We start from the raw sequence: 16,625 nt of genomic DNA, 5'->3' as shown, positions 1-16,625 counted from the left end.
AAAACTGAAAAGACCAAAGGGTCACATATTTTAAACTGCAGTGTTTGTACCCAAAGAAGCCTCTGACCCCAGATGTTCCAGACTCTTGGCCCTGAACACTGTCTCCAAACTGCCCCCACCTTGGGGGAAACTATGGACGGCACCGATGCTCAGAGGGTGGACTCCAGCAAGTCTGGAGCCCTCTCCGCCTCCCTCCACCGTCCCACAGAGGGCCTACTCTACCTCCTTCTCCAAAGAGGGGTCTCTCCGGGGCAGTCCCCCACCAAACCTCAGAACTCCTCCCATATCTACAAGGATGCAACCTTTTAAGGCCAGACACTGTGGATAAGCCATCTTTAGTCCTCAGGTACTTGGTGCAGGTTTGCCCAATAAATGCTGATGAAAACTGAAAAGGAATGAAGGGAGGGTTTAGACAAGTGAGAACTGTAACTTACCAGCTGCTGAATGACTCTCTCTACCAGAGTTGAAAATGTAATGTCCTCAGTTTCTCTGTTGTCGAACACATATTTAATCAGCTTGGCAATGGTTTCCGTATCTGTTTCTGACTCAAACTCATAGCCTTTGCTTTCCTGGAATATTTGGTTGGACAAAGTGTCAGATAACAGGCATTGTGCAATGCTGGCCTGGCCAGCTCCCTCTCCTCCCTTATGACTTGTCCTTGGAGTGACTTAAGGCGAGAACAAGGAAAACAGGGAAGGGATGAGAAATGTTTGCCTGAATCCCACAGCCTAACACAGCTGAGTCACTCTAGTCTTCCCTGAGATCATCCCGCCTCAGAAGCTTGTCCTTGCAATTAATCTGGACATTGCAAAAAATGTAGCAATCAAAATGATCAAATACACTGAGTCAAATCCACCACCTCCCAACCAATACCACAACCTCTTCATACTTGAAACACTTGCGTCTGTCTTCCCACCCTGCATTCCATTTGGTGTATGAGTCGGTATGTTATTTAGTGAATACACTTTGTTCTTTAGAATCTGCTGTGAATCTGAAACAACATTTGAGGTAAATGTGAATGCCCTTCCCTCTCCTCCAGGGAGATCTGGGAAGGAGGCTGAGCTAGGGATAAGGTCTGCGTCCAATGTGGTGACATGGCCAAGAGTGGATGGCAATTTGCTCCTGCCTTTTTTTCTGGCAGGAAATAAGACGGTTGGAAAGTTTCTAGGAAAGACCAATATCACTTGACTTAGATGTTACCCAGGGGCAGTATCTTACCAGAAATTTCCTCAGGTCTTTGTAATTTGTGATGATCCCATTATGGATGACAACGAATTCTGGAAGAAAAGTTTAGTCAAGAGAGAAATGCTATGAAGATGTGAAGATGTTCAAGTCAGATGTGAAGACAGACAATTTGACAGCTTGAAACTCTACAAACTTTGCTTATACAGACACTTGTATTAAGCAAACTTCATTTATAGAGATGAGAACTGACATCTGCCATGACTTCAATTTAAACCCGAGGAAATAACACATTTCTCCTTTGATAAAAAGCATCCATCAGCCTGGCCATGCACTGAGTTCTGATTTGTGGGCTACAATATCATGAAATAGACGTTGGTATTTATGTCATGTGAGATGATTAACCCTTCATTATCTATTAACTGTCTTCATATCCACTCCCTTCTCCATTTTTTTTTCATGTCTATTGTGACATTGTTTCCTCACATTGTTTTCTTAACCCTGTCACACTTTCTCTCATCAGAGCCTATTGTCTTAACTTCTCATCAATAATTTGTTTTCAAGAATCTGTGTTTTCTTTGTAAAAGACTTCTTTGTGTAGTTTTTGTATACAATGCAGCTGTTGGGTATAAGTCTTCCTTGAAAGAATGCTCTCCGGCCATCAGTGATGAGTTAGAGAAACCTTACGAATCTTATTTCCCGGTTGTTTTCTTTTCAATTATTCATCCTGAGTCAGGGCAGGCACTTCCAAGTTTGGGTGTGGGGGGATCTCCCTGGAGCCTCCCTGCTTTGGGGACACAGACTCACTGTCTGCACTGAGGTGGGGTCCACCCTATCATGTGAGTGGGCAGGAGGCTGGGGTGATGCGGCTGCTCTGCTGAGAGGCATGCCCTGGGCTTCCCCGTTCTCTGGAAGAGGCTTCACCCTCCCAGACTGGGCAGGGGGAGCTGCCTCCAGGCACCAGTGTGAACAGGGGCAAGCACCAGGGAGGTGCTGTCTCCTGTGGCCTGACTTCCACAACAACTAACAGCAAGTGAGGCTTGTCAAGTGTTTAGCTAATAGTATTGAGTGGGCCAAAAAGTTTGTTTAGGGTTTTTCCCTAAGATGTTAAAGAACAAATTTCTCAGCCAACACAATAAATACCCTTGGTGGCTCAGATGGTAAAGAATCCACCTGCAGTGCGGGAGACCAGGGCTTGATCCCTGGGTCAGGAAGATTCCCTGGACAAGGAAATGGCAAGCCACTTCAGTATTATCGCCTGGAGAATCCCCATGGACAGAGGAGCCTGGCGGGCTGCAGTCCATGGCGTCACACAGAGTTGGACACGACTGAAGTGACTAACATGTTCAACATGTTCATTAAATACCCCACAGCTACTCTTACGTATCTGACCCCTGCTCTAATACGATGCTTGGCAAGAACTTGCATTATGCTGCATTCAGGAATCAGCCTGGGGTTTGGGGGCCCTGGCTGACTCCAGAAATCATTCTCTCTCCCGGACACTCTTCCCAGCATGACCAGGTGTGGGTTGTGGGGTTTTCTGACCTGACCAGGCCCAAACTAGAGTGGTGACCCTCTAGATGATGTCTCAGACCTTTGTCACCCTTGAAGCCCTGTAAGGAGTCAGGGATTATCCCCTGCCTTCTCATATGCCCATGTGTCCTGCTCCCAGAGGCCCTGACATCCCTGGGGGCTGAGCACAGAGTCTCCGAGAGCTTCCGGCGGCAGCTCCGAACCCACACGTCCTGCCTGTGTGTGGGGGCAGCTGGGGGCACCGTTTAAGGGAGCCGCCACACAGACAGCCGTCCTGGGGTCTCAGGCAAGCCATGTGGGCCCAGGCCTACTGGGGGCTGACGTGCTGCGAGGGGACTTGGAAGGTCAGGATTGGAGCAGGCACCTCAGGTGTTAGACAAGACCAGCACTTCTACCTGCCCTGGTGCGGACCACTCTCTTCAGAGGCAGGGCTGGGTACAGCCGGATGAGAGATGAACTCAAACCTTTCCTCAGGCACTCTGCCCTCTGGAACACCCTGGTCCCTAGTCGAGAAACAATGCCCAGGTCTTCAACCCTTTGCACCACCAAGTCCCCCTGAGGCTGGGTCCCCAGGGCCAAAAGAATTTGTGGGAAGGGCCACTGTGTTCCTGAGGATGCCCAATGGAGTCAGCACTACCCACAGGCATCTGCACTTAGGAGGCCAGGTTGAATCTGCCTCCTGTCCAGGGCCCAGGGTCACCAGTTTGGGTACTCAGGGAAGACAGGGCAGCTGAGAAGCCAGGTGGTGCTGAGTGTGGATCAAGTCTGGCACACACGTCACAGGGCCAGTCACGCCCCTGGGACCGGGGAGCAAGGCTGTACTACATACCGTTGCCTTTGTCTGAGCGCTGCGGGTGGCTGTTGACAGCATTGGGCACCCCGTGAGTGGCCCAGCGTGTGTGGGCAATGCCAAAGTGGGTCTCAAACTCCACTTTCAAGTCCATGCTGTCTTGTTCTAGATGAAGGAAAAATGTTTGCCACACTTTAAAAATAAGCATTGACATGATGCTGTTACCTAAGGTGGCTTCATTAAATGGAGACAACATCAGCCACACCAAAAGTACATTCCATCATAAACCACAAAGGCCCCATTCTGGGAGTTTCTGCCAGACCCTTGTGTTACTTAGTACTTATCAATAACTTAACTCACTTACTTGAAATAAACTCACTTTAAAAATAAAGGCTCAGGGATTTCCCTGGTGGTCCAGAGGCTAAGACTCTGCACTCCCTATGCAGGGGGCCCGTGTTTGATCCCTGGTCAGGGAACTAGATACCACATGCTGCAACTAAGAGCTGGCTTCAACTATAATAAAAAAGATTCCACGTGTTGCAGCTAGGACCCAGTGCCAAATAAATAAATAATTAAAGAAAAAAAAAAAAAAAACAAAGCCTCAGACAGTAAAGCGTCTGTCTACAATGCAGGAGACCTGGGTTCGATTCCTGGGTTGGGAAGATTCCCTGGAGAAGGAAATGGCAACCCACTCCAGTACTCTTGCCTAGAAAATCCCATGGATGGAGGAGCCTGGTGCAGGCTACTGTCCGTGGGGTCGCAAAGAGTCGGACATGACTGAGAGACTTCACTCACCATAAATGGGAAAGCAGTATCATTTGCCAGAAAAATTAAAATACATAAGTACTAAATATTGAAAAAGAGATACTCAGAGCACCGTCACCTGAAATAAACCATCCCATGCTATGGGCAGCAGTTTTGCAGCATGGATTTAACCCTCCTCCTAAAGACGAATAGGTTAACGTCTTTAGTCTCCAATGCTGCTGGGATGAGAGCTTCTCAAGCAGCCTAGGCTGTATTTGCTACGAACTCGGCAAGTCCTCCACTTACTGTAAAGCTCTTCATCAAGGGCCTTGACATTTCCTCTTTTCTTGACTAGCTGGATATGCCTTTCTTTGACTTCATTATTATTTCCATCAATTGCCACACCTGTAAAGTAAACATGATTTTTGTATTGGAATTTGTTTTGTCTCTCACACTTCATTATAGGGAGCAACCCAGGGGAGGGCTATACAACTGTGAATTTATTAGTTCTCATTCCTTAGGCTTGCAGCCCAGAAGAGAACCAGACAGTGTTAGAATATCAGCTTGGAAAGAGGAGGCCACGGCTGTGGCAGTGCTTCCCAGCAGGCAGGGAACACACGCTTGAGCCCTGCTGCGGCTGCTAACCCAGGGTAACTCCTGGGAGCCTGCCTGCAGGAGGCGTGCCGCCGTGTCTGCCACCAAAGGCAGTGGGTTCATTTAAGAAAGCTTCTGTGCTTTGCACTCTGGCACTGTAACAACAGCGTTTCCACTGCACTAGCGCGCCTACAATCTTCCATCTTGCTTTCTGTTAAGAGTTTATGGTGGTGGTGGTGGTTTAGTCGCTAAGTTGTGCATGAATCTTGCGACCCCATGCGACTGTAGCCTGCCAGGCTCCTCTGTCCATGGGGTTCTCCAGGCAAGAATGCTGGAGTGGGTTGCCTTTTCCTTTTCCAATTAAGAATTTATAGGGATATATAATTATCTGGCTCTTCTTTTTCTCCTAAGGCTGCTTAGTTAAAAATGGGAACAGACTAAATAGCCGCCTCTTATGTGGATGGAGAAGTGAACTGTGAGATGGTCTTCCAGAAGAGTACTGTGCAGTCACTTAGATTATGTTAGGGAGCACTGAGGATAACGGAAAATGACAAGGCAAGTGAAAGAAGAATACAAAATTACAGAACGGCATAATTGTAATTAGGTAAAAACAATAAATAACTGCATGACACTTCTACTGTCCCCAGACCCCAGGTGACCAGAAGAGGTATTGATATTGATGGGGGGCACTTTTGATGGATTTTTTCTTACCCTTGTTTTTCCTTTCTATTTTTCTATAGAAAATTTCAAATTTCTTTAATGAACAAGCATTATGTTTGCATGGTGGTCTCCTTTGGAGCTTACCTGCTGAGTCATAGCCTCTGTACTCAAGCCGCTGCAGGCCCTTGATGAGGGTTTCAAAAATCTCCTTCCTTGTCCGGGGGACTCTGTAATTCATGTAGGCAAAGATTCCTGTTAAAAGAGGGGGAAATCATACATTTACAAAACACTTGGTTCATGTTTAGAAGAAAACACTTCTGGGGACACAGACACCACTGGATGTGCATCACCGGAGAGCTTCCTCTGCCTGCAGAGGACGTTGTGGCCTTCCCCAGACACAGTGGAAGAAGAGCCTAACTCCCTTCCTGCTTCTAGAAGGGCATGGTATGCAGTCCCCCTGCAGTGACTAAAGGACTCACGAAGCCTGTGAAGAACACACACACACACACAGCATGGCCTTGCAATTCCACGATTTCTCTGATGGACATACTTGCAGAAGACATCGTTCACTGTGGCAGCATTTATAACAGAAAAGATCAGCAAAACAAAGCAACTACCTAGGGACACCTGGAAGTCCCCGCTCTGTGAACTCCTTGGTTTGCACCGAACACTCCTAGGAAGAGTGATAAGGAGATCACCCCAGCCTCCTGCCACAGGTAAGAGCAGGGGCTGGGACCTTAGTTCCACTTTCCACTTGGCCTTGCGGCTTGGAGCACTACATTCAACAAGCACTGCTGTTACACAATAGCAAGCATAAAATCATCTCTTGGCCCCACAGAGAATCCTTATCATCAAGGAAGGCCTACCAGTCAAGAAGATTTTGTTTGGCTTTATTTTCAGCAATCATATATCAAAACAAGATTTTACCAAATAGGAAAAAACAGTCATCATATTGGTTCTTTTCAAACTCCTCCACTCCAGTGCTTGAGACTATGAACCCTAGGTCTGTGTCTATCTTGCTCTGGGAGTGTTCCAAAACATCATCTCTCTGTCCTTGTGCCCTACACAGGAAAACTTGCCTCTCTCACAGTTCAGCTCCAACCCCACCTTCTGGGGCAGGCTTATCCGGGCCCTGGCCAGAAGAGTTCACTTGCTCAGGTGGTGCCCAGTGCTCTTCCATCCTGAGACATCTAAATCTCCTGACAAAGTCACAGGCAGGTGCTTCTACCTTTATATTTCTTACTGTGTCTTGGCACATGGTCCTTGTTCAATAAATGCATGTGGAATAGTGTTAAGTAAGGAAGTAAGGGTTAGTTGCTCAGTTGTGTCTGACTCTTTGAGACCCTGTGGACTGTAGCCTGCCAGACTCCCCTGTCCATGGAATTCTCCAGAAAAAAATACTGGAGTGAATTGCCATTCCCTTCTCCAGGGGATCTTCCCAATCCAGGGACTGAACCCAAGTCTCCTGCATTGCAGGTGAATTCTTTTACTGTCTGAGCCGCCACGGGTGCTGAATAAAATGACCACAAATCTGTATTAACTTAAGAGTCCACTGATGGATGAATGAACAAAGGAACCGTGGAATATATATATATATATATGTAATATTAATGGAATATCATCCAGCCATAAAAAAGAAAGAAATCCTGCCATTTGTGACAATATGCATGAATCTTAAAGACAATATGCTAAGTGAAGTATATCAGACAGAGAAAGGCAAAAATTGTATGATCTCATTCATATATAGAATCTAAAAGAAACTAACTCATGAATAAAGAAATCAGATTAGTGGCTGCCATAGGTAGTAGGTAAGGGGTGAGGGAATTAGGTGAAGGTGGTCCACAGGTAGAAACTTCAAGTTATAAGATTAATTCTGTGGATGTAATGTATAGCATGGTGGCTACAGTTAATAATATTCTATTGTATATTTCAAAGTTGCTAAGATAGTATATCTTAAATGCTCTTATCACAGTGAAAAATTTTTAATTATGTGAGGTGATGAATGTTAACTAATCTTACTGGGGGTAATCATTCTGCAACATGTATATACATGCATGAATGCATGCTGAGTTGTTTCAGTCATGTCTGACTCTTTGCAATCCCATGGACTGTAGCTTACCAGGCTCCTCTGTCCATGGGGATTCTCCAGGTAAGAATACTGGAGTGGGTTTTGCCATGCCCTCCTCCAGAGGATTTTCCTAAACCCAGGGATTGAACCCACATCTCTCATGTCTCCTGCATTGGCAGGCAGGTTCTTTACCGCTAGAACCACCTTGGAAGCCCATGTATACACATAAACACATACCTATATAACACATACCAATACATATATACATATACAAATCACTATGTTGTGTACCAGTCAGTCCTAAATACTCATTGGAAGGACTGATGCTGAAGCTGAAGCTCCAATATTTGGCCAACTGATACGAAGAACTGACTCATTGGAAAAGACCCTGGTGCTGTGAAAGATTGAAGGCAGGAGGAGAAGAGGATGACAGAGAATGAGGTGGTTGGATGGCATCACCGACTTGATGGACATGAGTTTGCGCAAGCTCTGGGAGTTGGTGATGGATAGGGAAGCCTGGTGTGCTGCAGTCCACGGGGTCACAAAGAGTCAGACACAACTGAACAACTGAACTGAACTGATGTGTACCTTAAACTTACATGTCAAGTGTATCTCAATAAAACTGGAGAAAAAATTTGCCAAAGATAAACCTTGGAGAGGGCAATCTGCCAGCATATAACTGAGGACTGATAATGATTATATAGCAAACCACTCATGTGATATTTCTGTAATGTTTCTAGATTATATTCAAGTTAATACTGTATAAGTGAATGAATGATTAAACTTCAATTAAGTAAATATTATATGCCACCGACTCGATGGGCATGAGTTTGAGCAAGCCCCAGGAGCTGGCGATAGACAAGGAAGATGGCTGGACAGCATTACCAAATCAATGAACGTGAACTTGGGCAAACTACGGAAGATGGTGAGGGATAGGGAGGCCTAGTATGCTGCAGTCCACGCAATTACAAAGAGTCGGATACAACTGAGCAACTGAAGTGAACTGAACTGAATTGAAGCAGTAACAAGGGTCACATCACGTGAAACATAACTTGCTAAAATTAATCTAGACACAGTCAAAAAAAAGATGATAAAATATACAGTGCTAAAAATTATATTTTGCATTTCTAGGTACTGTATGCTACTGTATATAGGATATATTTGCACACAAGTATTAAGATGCAGAATTTATATTTTAAAACATGCACAGTGTGCTTTCTGAGCAGTTACAGACATTTTCCTTTAAAAATGGCCAAGGATAATTTTGGTAGTCAGTTATTTTTGTCTTCTAGGTCAGGTGAGAAGCATTTACCCAGCTAAGCATCTGTGCTTCAGGAGCTCACGATTTATCCTACACTTCAAACCTAAACATGTCTGGCCACAAGATGTATTTTTGTCAACTTACTTAAATATAAAAAAAGACCATTACTTTTTAATGTAAATTTTTAACAGTTCTAATAGGATACAGGGGCTTCCCTGATGGCTCAGTTGGTAAAGAATCTGCCTACAATGCAGGAGATCTAGGTTCAAGTCCTGGTTTGGGAAGATCCCCTGAGAAGAAAATGACAACCAACTCCAGTATTCTTGCCAGGGGAACCCCATGGACAGAGGAGCCTGGCAGGCTATAGTCCACAGGGTTGCACAGAGTTGGACACAACTGAGCAACTAAACCACCGTTGGGATACAAGTCATACGTTGTCGCTGTTCAGTTGACCAGTCACGTCCGACTCTTTGCGACCCCAGGGACTGCAGCATACCAGGCCTCCCTGTCCCTCAGCACCTCCCGGAGTTTGACCAAGTTCACGTTCATGGCACAGTGATGCCTTCCAGCCATCCATCTTCCTTCTGCTCTCAATCTTTTCCAGCATCAGGGACTTTTCCAACGAGTTGTCTGTTGGCATCAGATGACCAAACTACTAGAGCTTCCGTATCAGTCCTTCCAGTGAACGTTCAGGATAGATCTCCCTAAGACTGACTGATTTGATCTCCTTGCTCTCCAAGGGACTTTCCGCAGTCTCCTCCAGCACCACAGTTAAAGGCATCAATTCTTTGGCGTTCTGCCTTCTTTAAGGTCCAGTCCTCAAAATTGTACTTAACCACTGGAAAGACCATAGCCTTGACTATACAGACTTTTTTCAGTAATGTCTCTGCTTTTCAACACATTGCCTAGGTTTGTCATCACTTTCCTGCCAAGAAGCAATCGTCTTCTGATTTCATGGCTGCATTCACCATCCACCATGATTTTGGAGCCCAAGAAGAGGAAATCTGTCACTACTTCCACTTTTCCCCTTCTATTTACCATTCAGTAATGGGAATGTGGATGCCATGATCTTAGTTTTTTTAAATATTTAGTCTTAAGCCAGCTCTTTCACTCTCCTCCTTCACCTTCATCGAGAGGCTCTTTAGTTCCTCTTCACTTTCTGCCATTAGAGTGGTATCATCTGCCTATTGGAGGTTGTTGATGTTTCTCCCACCTATCTTGATTCCAGCTTGTACCTCATTCAGTTCAGCATTTCTCATAAGTCACATACCATAATATTATACACTTGAAATAGTATATAATACAATGGTTTTTAAGTATATTCGCAGAGTTGTGTAGCCATCACCAAAATCTATGATTAGGTAAAACTTTTCATAATATTAACTTTTTTGCAAAAAAAGCAGGAAGTTCCCTGGAGGGATATGGTGAAATTCCAGTCAATGTAAAGAGCACACAGCTGTATGAAGGATGGAGCAACTCACAAACCATTTTCGTATCTTTTAAACTGCGAAACTTTCCTGGCACCTTGGGAATTGTTCTAGAATTATACCTGCACTTCGCAAAACGGAGCTAACAGCCATCGCAAATGACACAAAGGCCCACCCACAGGCCAGTTATTTTAAATCCAAAATACTCTTCCGAAAGAGTGCTAATATGGCTCTGCTCTTAAATTCTCCCCTGTAATTCCCTTTCCTCTGGGTCACACTTCACTTCTGAACTCATGTCAGGCACATACACATCTCTGGCTCTGAGATCTACAACAGCCTCCTTGGTCGTGGCTGCCTTGACTGCTGCTCCACAGTCCCTGATGGGCTGGAACAAGCTGGAACGGCTAAAGGGTCCTGGCCCTCAGAAGCACCAGCTGTGTCCACACCCAGCTGGGAGGCTTGGCAGCCACTCAGACACTGTTTGGTTGATTACTGTGGTGAGAGGAGTTGCCAAGAAGTGGTTTTCAAGGTCTTTGCGCAAGAAGGCATAAATCTAACTTTTAACATGAAATCTCTAGCATACCAACATGTGTTCAGTAAGTTCTTTTAAGCACTGTTTCTCTCCTCTGCTCTTGGCTGCACTCTCCCTGCATGCTATCAGATGAGAGTGAATAAACCAGCACCTCCATGAGGCTCTTACTGTTTTAAAAATAATGATATAGCATACAAAGCTGCTTTCTCAGGAATCTTGCTTGCTATTCATGTCAGATTTCCCTTCTGGAATCCCTTCTATCAGCAATAAGAGTTGCAGAGAGAATCCATTTTTTACCTATGAAATCAGTTAAGATCAACCAGTTTTTGACAATAAGAGTTTAAATTTGTGCACTCTCTTGGAAGGCAATTTGCAATCTCTCAAATTAAAATGTACACATCTGGTGATCAAGCTTCTGCACTTCTAGGAATGTATCCAGCAGATACTTGTGCTGAGATTCAAGTGTACATGCATGAAGATAATTGCTCAGTGCTGTTTGTGGTAGCTGAAGACTGGGGACAGCCTGATGCCTAGCAGGGCCCAAGTAAGTGATGGAGCAGCCACACACGGCCACTGTGGGGCCACAGGCAGGCAGCCCTACATAGAGCATACGGTAAAGCTGTGTGTTCTCTTGGAAAACAAGCTACATCTCCAAGATGTGTCAAGCGCAACAGTGGCCTGCAGAGTATGTGTAAATTATCTAAGGTGGGGCAGGAAGACATGCAGAGTATTGCTGGGAGACCCAGGGAACAGTGATGGCCTCTGATGAGGACGCTGACAAGAGGCAGAGATTTCTTTTCTGCTGCATATGTCCTTAGTGTACAGTCAGGATATTTTGCCATGTGCCTGCATATAGTATTTTACTATGCGCTGCTATACATATTGTACATATATAATTAGAGAGTGGTGGGTACAGGATTGTCATCTAGCCCAGTTCGACCTCACTGTAGCTCCCCAGCTCTGCTCACCTGGAGGAACAGTAGCCTCCACAAGTGAGAAAGCACTATCTTACAGCCAGTCTCATATGGAAAAAAGACAGCCTTAGGGTCACCCCACCTGAGTGACTCCTCTTTTGCCTGCTCACTAGTAGTCTGTGACAGTGAGAAGCACAGAAGGTAGCAGCTACCACCTGCTGCCTTTGCCAAATGCTGATTTCAAATCCCAGCCCACCCCTTGTTCTCTCTGTGTGGCCTGGAGCAAGTCACTGAGCTCCCAGGGGAGCATGGTGATGGCGGCACCTACTTCCCAGGGCTATTGAGAGAATTCACAGGAGTCTTTGTAAAGCAGCAGGAACAGTGTCTGTGGCTGTGAAAAAGGAGCAGGCAAGGAGCTTCTTCCTCCTGGGGAGAATGTGGCACAAATGCAGGTATGCATATGGCACAAGAAGCTCTTGAAAAATGATTAAATAAAACCACAAGGAAAACAGTACCATTTTACTGTTATTTGTTTTTGGCTTTCTCCTTGGGGAAATGATGGTTAAACCAAATGTGTGATCTGGTGACAGCTTCATTAAGATGTAAATCATCCCATACACATTTCTCTGACCCACAGGGGCCACGTCACTGAGCTCGGTGCTGCTGAGACGGCCCAGTCAGGGGGCCTTGCAGGGCGAGTCATGAGAGGACGTGGTTCACAGGGACCATCCCCCTGCTCAGGAGATTTGCAGGCAGAGAGGCTAGATGCTGAGAGGTGGGAAAGGGGCAGAGGACTCTTGGCCTAGCTCTCTGAAGAGGTGGCTTCAATTCATCCTGCAGGGGCCAGCTGACAGGTCACCCACCTGGCCTATTGCAGGCTGTCCCCTCTCCCAAGTTTTAAAAAGTCACACAGCCCTTTATTTCCCGTATAGCACTTCCCTTCTTGTCTTCTGTCTGACTCCCTTCCGGATTATAACCTTCATGAGGATGGAGACCACACATGTCTTGTTTATTTGTCTATCCATTGCTTATTCACTGCCTAGAACCCAGAGCAGAGCCTGGTACATTTTAGATGCTCAGTAACTATTTTTTTGAATGAATAAATGCATCAATAAATGAACAGGTTTAGGGAGTTGATCTTAGAGAAGGTGACCTTTGAGCTGGGCTGGAGACAGCCACTCTCAATGCATGAGCAGTGAGAACCCCAGAGTGTAAACACTGGGGACGCAAAGGTCAGAGAGGTAGGTAGTGCTGAGCCTGATGTCCCTGCGTGTTAGCTCCTTTCACCGGGGCAGGAAGGCACTGCTCCAGTGGTAATCCCAAGACACTCAAGCACAAAGACATATGCCCCAGCATTACCCACCCCCAGCTACCACGTACTATGAGCATCCTAGGGCTGGAGTGGAGAGCCTTCTAGATAAATGGACCATGTCCTGGGGAAGGATCCCAAAAGGGGCTGCAGAGTAAATCACAACCATTATTATGATCGGTTATGAAGCGTTCCCATGTGTCAATCTCATTTTATCTAAACCTCACAATGCCTATGCTCAGGCTGTGGCTCCCATGGACAGACGGCATTTCTGGCTCCAAGGCCAAAGAGTTGAGTAATTCACAACTAGGTGTACCTGACTTCAGACGGCGCAACACTACTGCTCCCCCAATTAGCATAAGATCTGTCTCAGAATCCTACCCCCAAGGGATGAGAAATAGTTAGCAGATGGGATTTGGCCTGTGGGGAGATGCCCACCTGGCTGCTGATGGACACACTCAGAACTCCCTGGTGGGGTCCAGGCCATCTTGATACACCCTCCCTTGACCCCTAGGAGGTCAACCTCTCCATGGGACACTCCTTTTTCTGACTCCAGCTTTGTCTTCTCATCCAGTCCCCTCCCCACAGAGCAGAGGCAAGCCACAGCAAGGCAGGCTCTCACTACATACCTCCCTCTCTTGCCCAAGAGGGATAGCAAAATCCCTCCAAGCTGGTTGGAGAAATGCCCAGTCCTGGGGCAGAGGCTACCTTGGCCCAACCACTGCAGCTCAGGGTATACCCTGTACCCACTCTGCCATCCTGGCATCCAGAGCCTCCAAACAGCTTTTCAGGGTCCCACTCTTTTTTTAAAAAGTTTATTTTATTGGAGGATAATTACTTTACAACACTGTGATGGTTTTTGCCATACATCGATATGAATCAGCCACATGTGCACATGTGTCCCCCCACCCTGAACCCCCTCCCACTTCCCTCCCCACCCCATCCCTCTGGGTTGTCCCAGAGCACCAGCTTTGAGAGCCCTGCTTCATGCATCAAACTTGCACTGGTCATCTATTTTACATATAGTAATATACTTGTTTCAATGTTATTCTCTCAAATCATCCCACCTCTCCTTCTCCCACAGAATCCAAAAATCTGTTCTTTACATCTGTGTCTCTTTTGCTGTCTTGCATATAGGGTTGTTGTTACTGTCTTCCTAAATTCCACACACACACACACACACACACACACACACACATATATATATATATATGTTAATATACTGTATTGGTGTTTCTCTTTCTGACTTACTTGACTCTTGCATAATAGGCTCCAGTTTCATCCACCTCATTAGAACTGACTCAAATGTATTCATTTTTATAGCTGAGTAATATTCCATTGTGTATAGGTACTACAACTTCCTTATCCATTCATCTGCCAATGGACATCTAGGTTGCTTCCATGTCCTGGCTATTATAAGCAGCGCTGCGATGAACATTGGGGTGCACGTGTCTCTTTCAGATCTGGTTTCCTCAGTGTGTAAGCCCAACAGTGGGATTGCTGGGTCAAATGGCAGTTCTATTTCCAGTTTTTTAAGGAATCTCCACACTGTTCTCCATAGTGGCTATACTAGTTTGCATTCCCACCAACAGTGTAAGAGGGTTCCCTTTTCTCCACACCCTCTTCAATATTTACTGTTTATAGACTTTTTGATGGCAGCCATTCTGACCGGCATGAGATGGTGCCTCATTGTGGTTTTGATTTGCATTTCTCTGATAACGAGTGATGTTGAGCATCTTTTCAAGTGTTTATTAGCCATCTGTATGTCTTCTTTGGAGAACTGTCTGTTTAGTTCTTTTGCCCACTTTTTCATTTTTCTGGTATTGAGCTGCATGCACTGCTTATATATTTTTGAGATTAATTCTTTGTCAGTTGCTTCATTTGCTATTATTTTCTCCCATTCTGGAGGCTGCCTTTTCACCTAGCTTATAGTTTCCTTCATTGTGCAACAGCTTTTAATTAGGTCCCATTTGTTTATTTTTGCTTTTATTTCCATTACTCTGGGAGGTGGGTCATAGAGGATCTTGCTGTGATTTACGTTAGAGAGTGTTCTGCCTATGTTTTCCTCTAAGAGTTTTATAGTTTCTGGTCTTAGATTTAGATCTTTAATCCATTTTGAGTTTATTTTTGTGTACAGTGTTAGAAAGTATTCTACTTTCATTATTTTACAGGTGGTTGACCAGTTTTCCCAGCACCACTTGTTAAAGTTTTCTCCACTGTATATTTTAGACTCTTTTGTCAAAGAAAAGGTGTCCATAGGTGTGTGGATTTATCTCTGGGCTTTCTATTTTGTTCCACTGATCTATATTTCTGTCTTTGTGCCAGTACCATACTGTCTTGATGACTGTAGCTTTGCAGTATAGTCTGAAGTCAGGAAGGTTGATTCCTCCATTTCCATTCTTCTTTCTCAAGATTGCTTTGGCTATTTGAGGTTTTTTGTGTTTTCAGGGTCCCACTCTTAAAACTGATGAGAAGAGTGAGAAAAGGTTCTAAAGGGAAAAAAAACCACAGATAAACACAGAGGGACTCCAGAAGAGACTGCACATGTGATGCAGGACAGAGACAAGCCCTTTGAGAGGGGACTGCAGCCCCTTGGCCCAGCCCACCTTGGGGGTCTGAGAATTCTAATGCTCCCTTCAAATATGGCTTGAGAGATCATCTAGGGACTCAGGACCAAACGCACCTCAGAGATCCATCCATGAAGGCAGGGGTGCTTTAAACCTTCAAGTGAATTTGTTATTATAACAATGACCACAAGGAAGGGCAATGTCTCTGGATTTCTAGTCAGAACTAGGATCACTGAACTCATGGAACCTACCACCCCTGGGGTATAGGGGTACAAGATGGGGAGAGGGGTCATTTGGGGCTTGGACGATGAGGGAAGAAGGTCTAAGTTCACAGATGGTGGATTGAGGTCCATATTCTGATTCTGTGGCTATAGTTTTGGAAAACATCTCCACCTTTCCAAGGATCAGCTTCCCAGTGAAAAGCACTGCCCTATGATTGAGGGTGGACAGTCCCAGCAGAGTACCACCTGTACCTCACACAGGGTAGGGGCTTACTCCATTAGGGCTATGTCACCACCCAGCCGGGCTGGCACCCTCCAGTCAGAGGTTGCTCTTTCCACAACTACCAATAATGCTTTTCAGAATTGAAGCATCTGATGTCCTCAGTCCATGAGCCTCGTAGAGATTAGATAATATTCTGAGTCCTAAACTGGAAGGCATGGCCAGTGAGATCTCTGCCTCATAGAATTCCTGTGTGTATGGTGTGTGTGTGTGTGTGTGTGTAAGAGAGTGTGTGCATGTGTGTGTTTGAGTGCCAGGTATGTGTGTTGGGTGTGTATGTGTGTGAGTTTGTGCTTGAGTGTCAGATGTGTATGTGTGTGTGGTATGCCAGGGGAGGTAGGATTATACTCTTCCAGGTGAAGCCCCCCAGGATGGAGGCCACCAGGCCAAGAGCAAGGGCTGCAAGAGGGGGCTTTGGCCTCTCTGGATGTCCAGGCGTCCCTCATGCAGACCAGGGGAGGCTACTTTATTCATGAAGCAGGGAGGACAATTCCTGCTGCTTCCCTGCAGAGTGAGAGTAGAGTGAGTCAAGACGGGGGTCCC

The 16,625-nt window shown here is 45.6% G+C and overlaps 1 protein-coding gene and 1 non-coding gene across 2 annotated transcripts in view; one reads left to right on the top strand and one right to left on the bottom strand.

Annotated features, from left to right (window-relative positions):
* The window catches only part of GFPT2 (glutamine-fructose-6-phosphate transaminase 2), a 43,379-nt gene that overhangs the window by 22,116 nt on the left and 4,638 nt on the right, over positions 1–16,625 (bottom strand). The window contains exons 2-6 of the mRNA XM_061149618.1: positions 5,648–5,755; positions 4,556–4,654; positions 3,545–3,670; positions 1,219–1,277; positions 435–569 (exon numbers count right to left, since the gene is read on the bottom strand). Coding sequence (XP_061005601.1) covers positions 435–569; positions 1,219–1,277; positions 3,545–3,670; positions 4,556–4,654; positions 5,648–5,755 — 527 coding nt within the window. The remainder of the gene's footprint in view (positions 1–434; positions 570–1,218; positions 1,278–3,544; positions 3,671–4,555; positions 4,655–5,647; positions 5,756–16,625) is intronic.
* TRNAC-ACA (transfer RNA cysteine (anticodon ACA)) lies at positions 9,045–9,116 on the top strand. Its single transcript has one exon. It is a non-coding gene; the product is annotated as a tRNA-Cys (tRNA).

Source organism: Dama dama, chromosome 9 (assembly GCF_033118175.1).
Source record: "Dama dama isolate Ldn47 chromosome 9, ASM3311817v1, whole genome shotgun sequence".
Lineage (NCBI taxonomy): Eukaryota > Metazoa > Chordata > Mammalia > Artiodactyla > Cervidae > Dama > Dama dama.
Note: the sequence above shows the minus strand (reverse complement) of the source record. Positions and strands in the feature narration are given on the sequence as shown.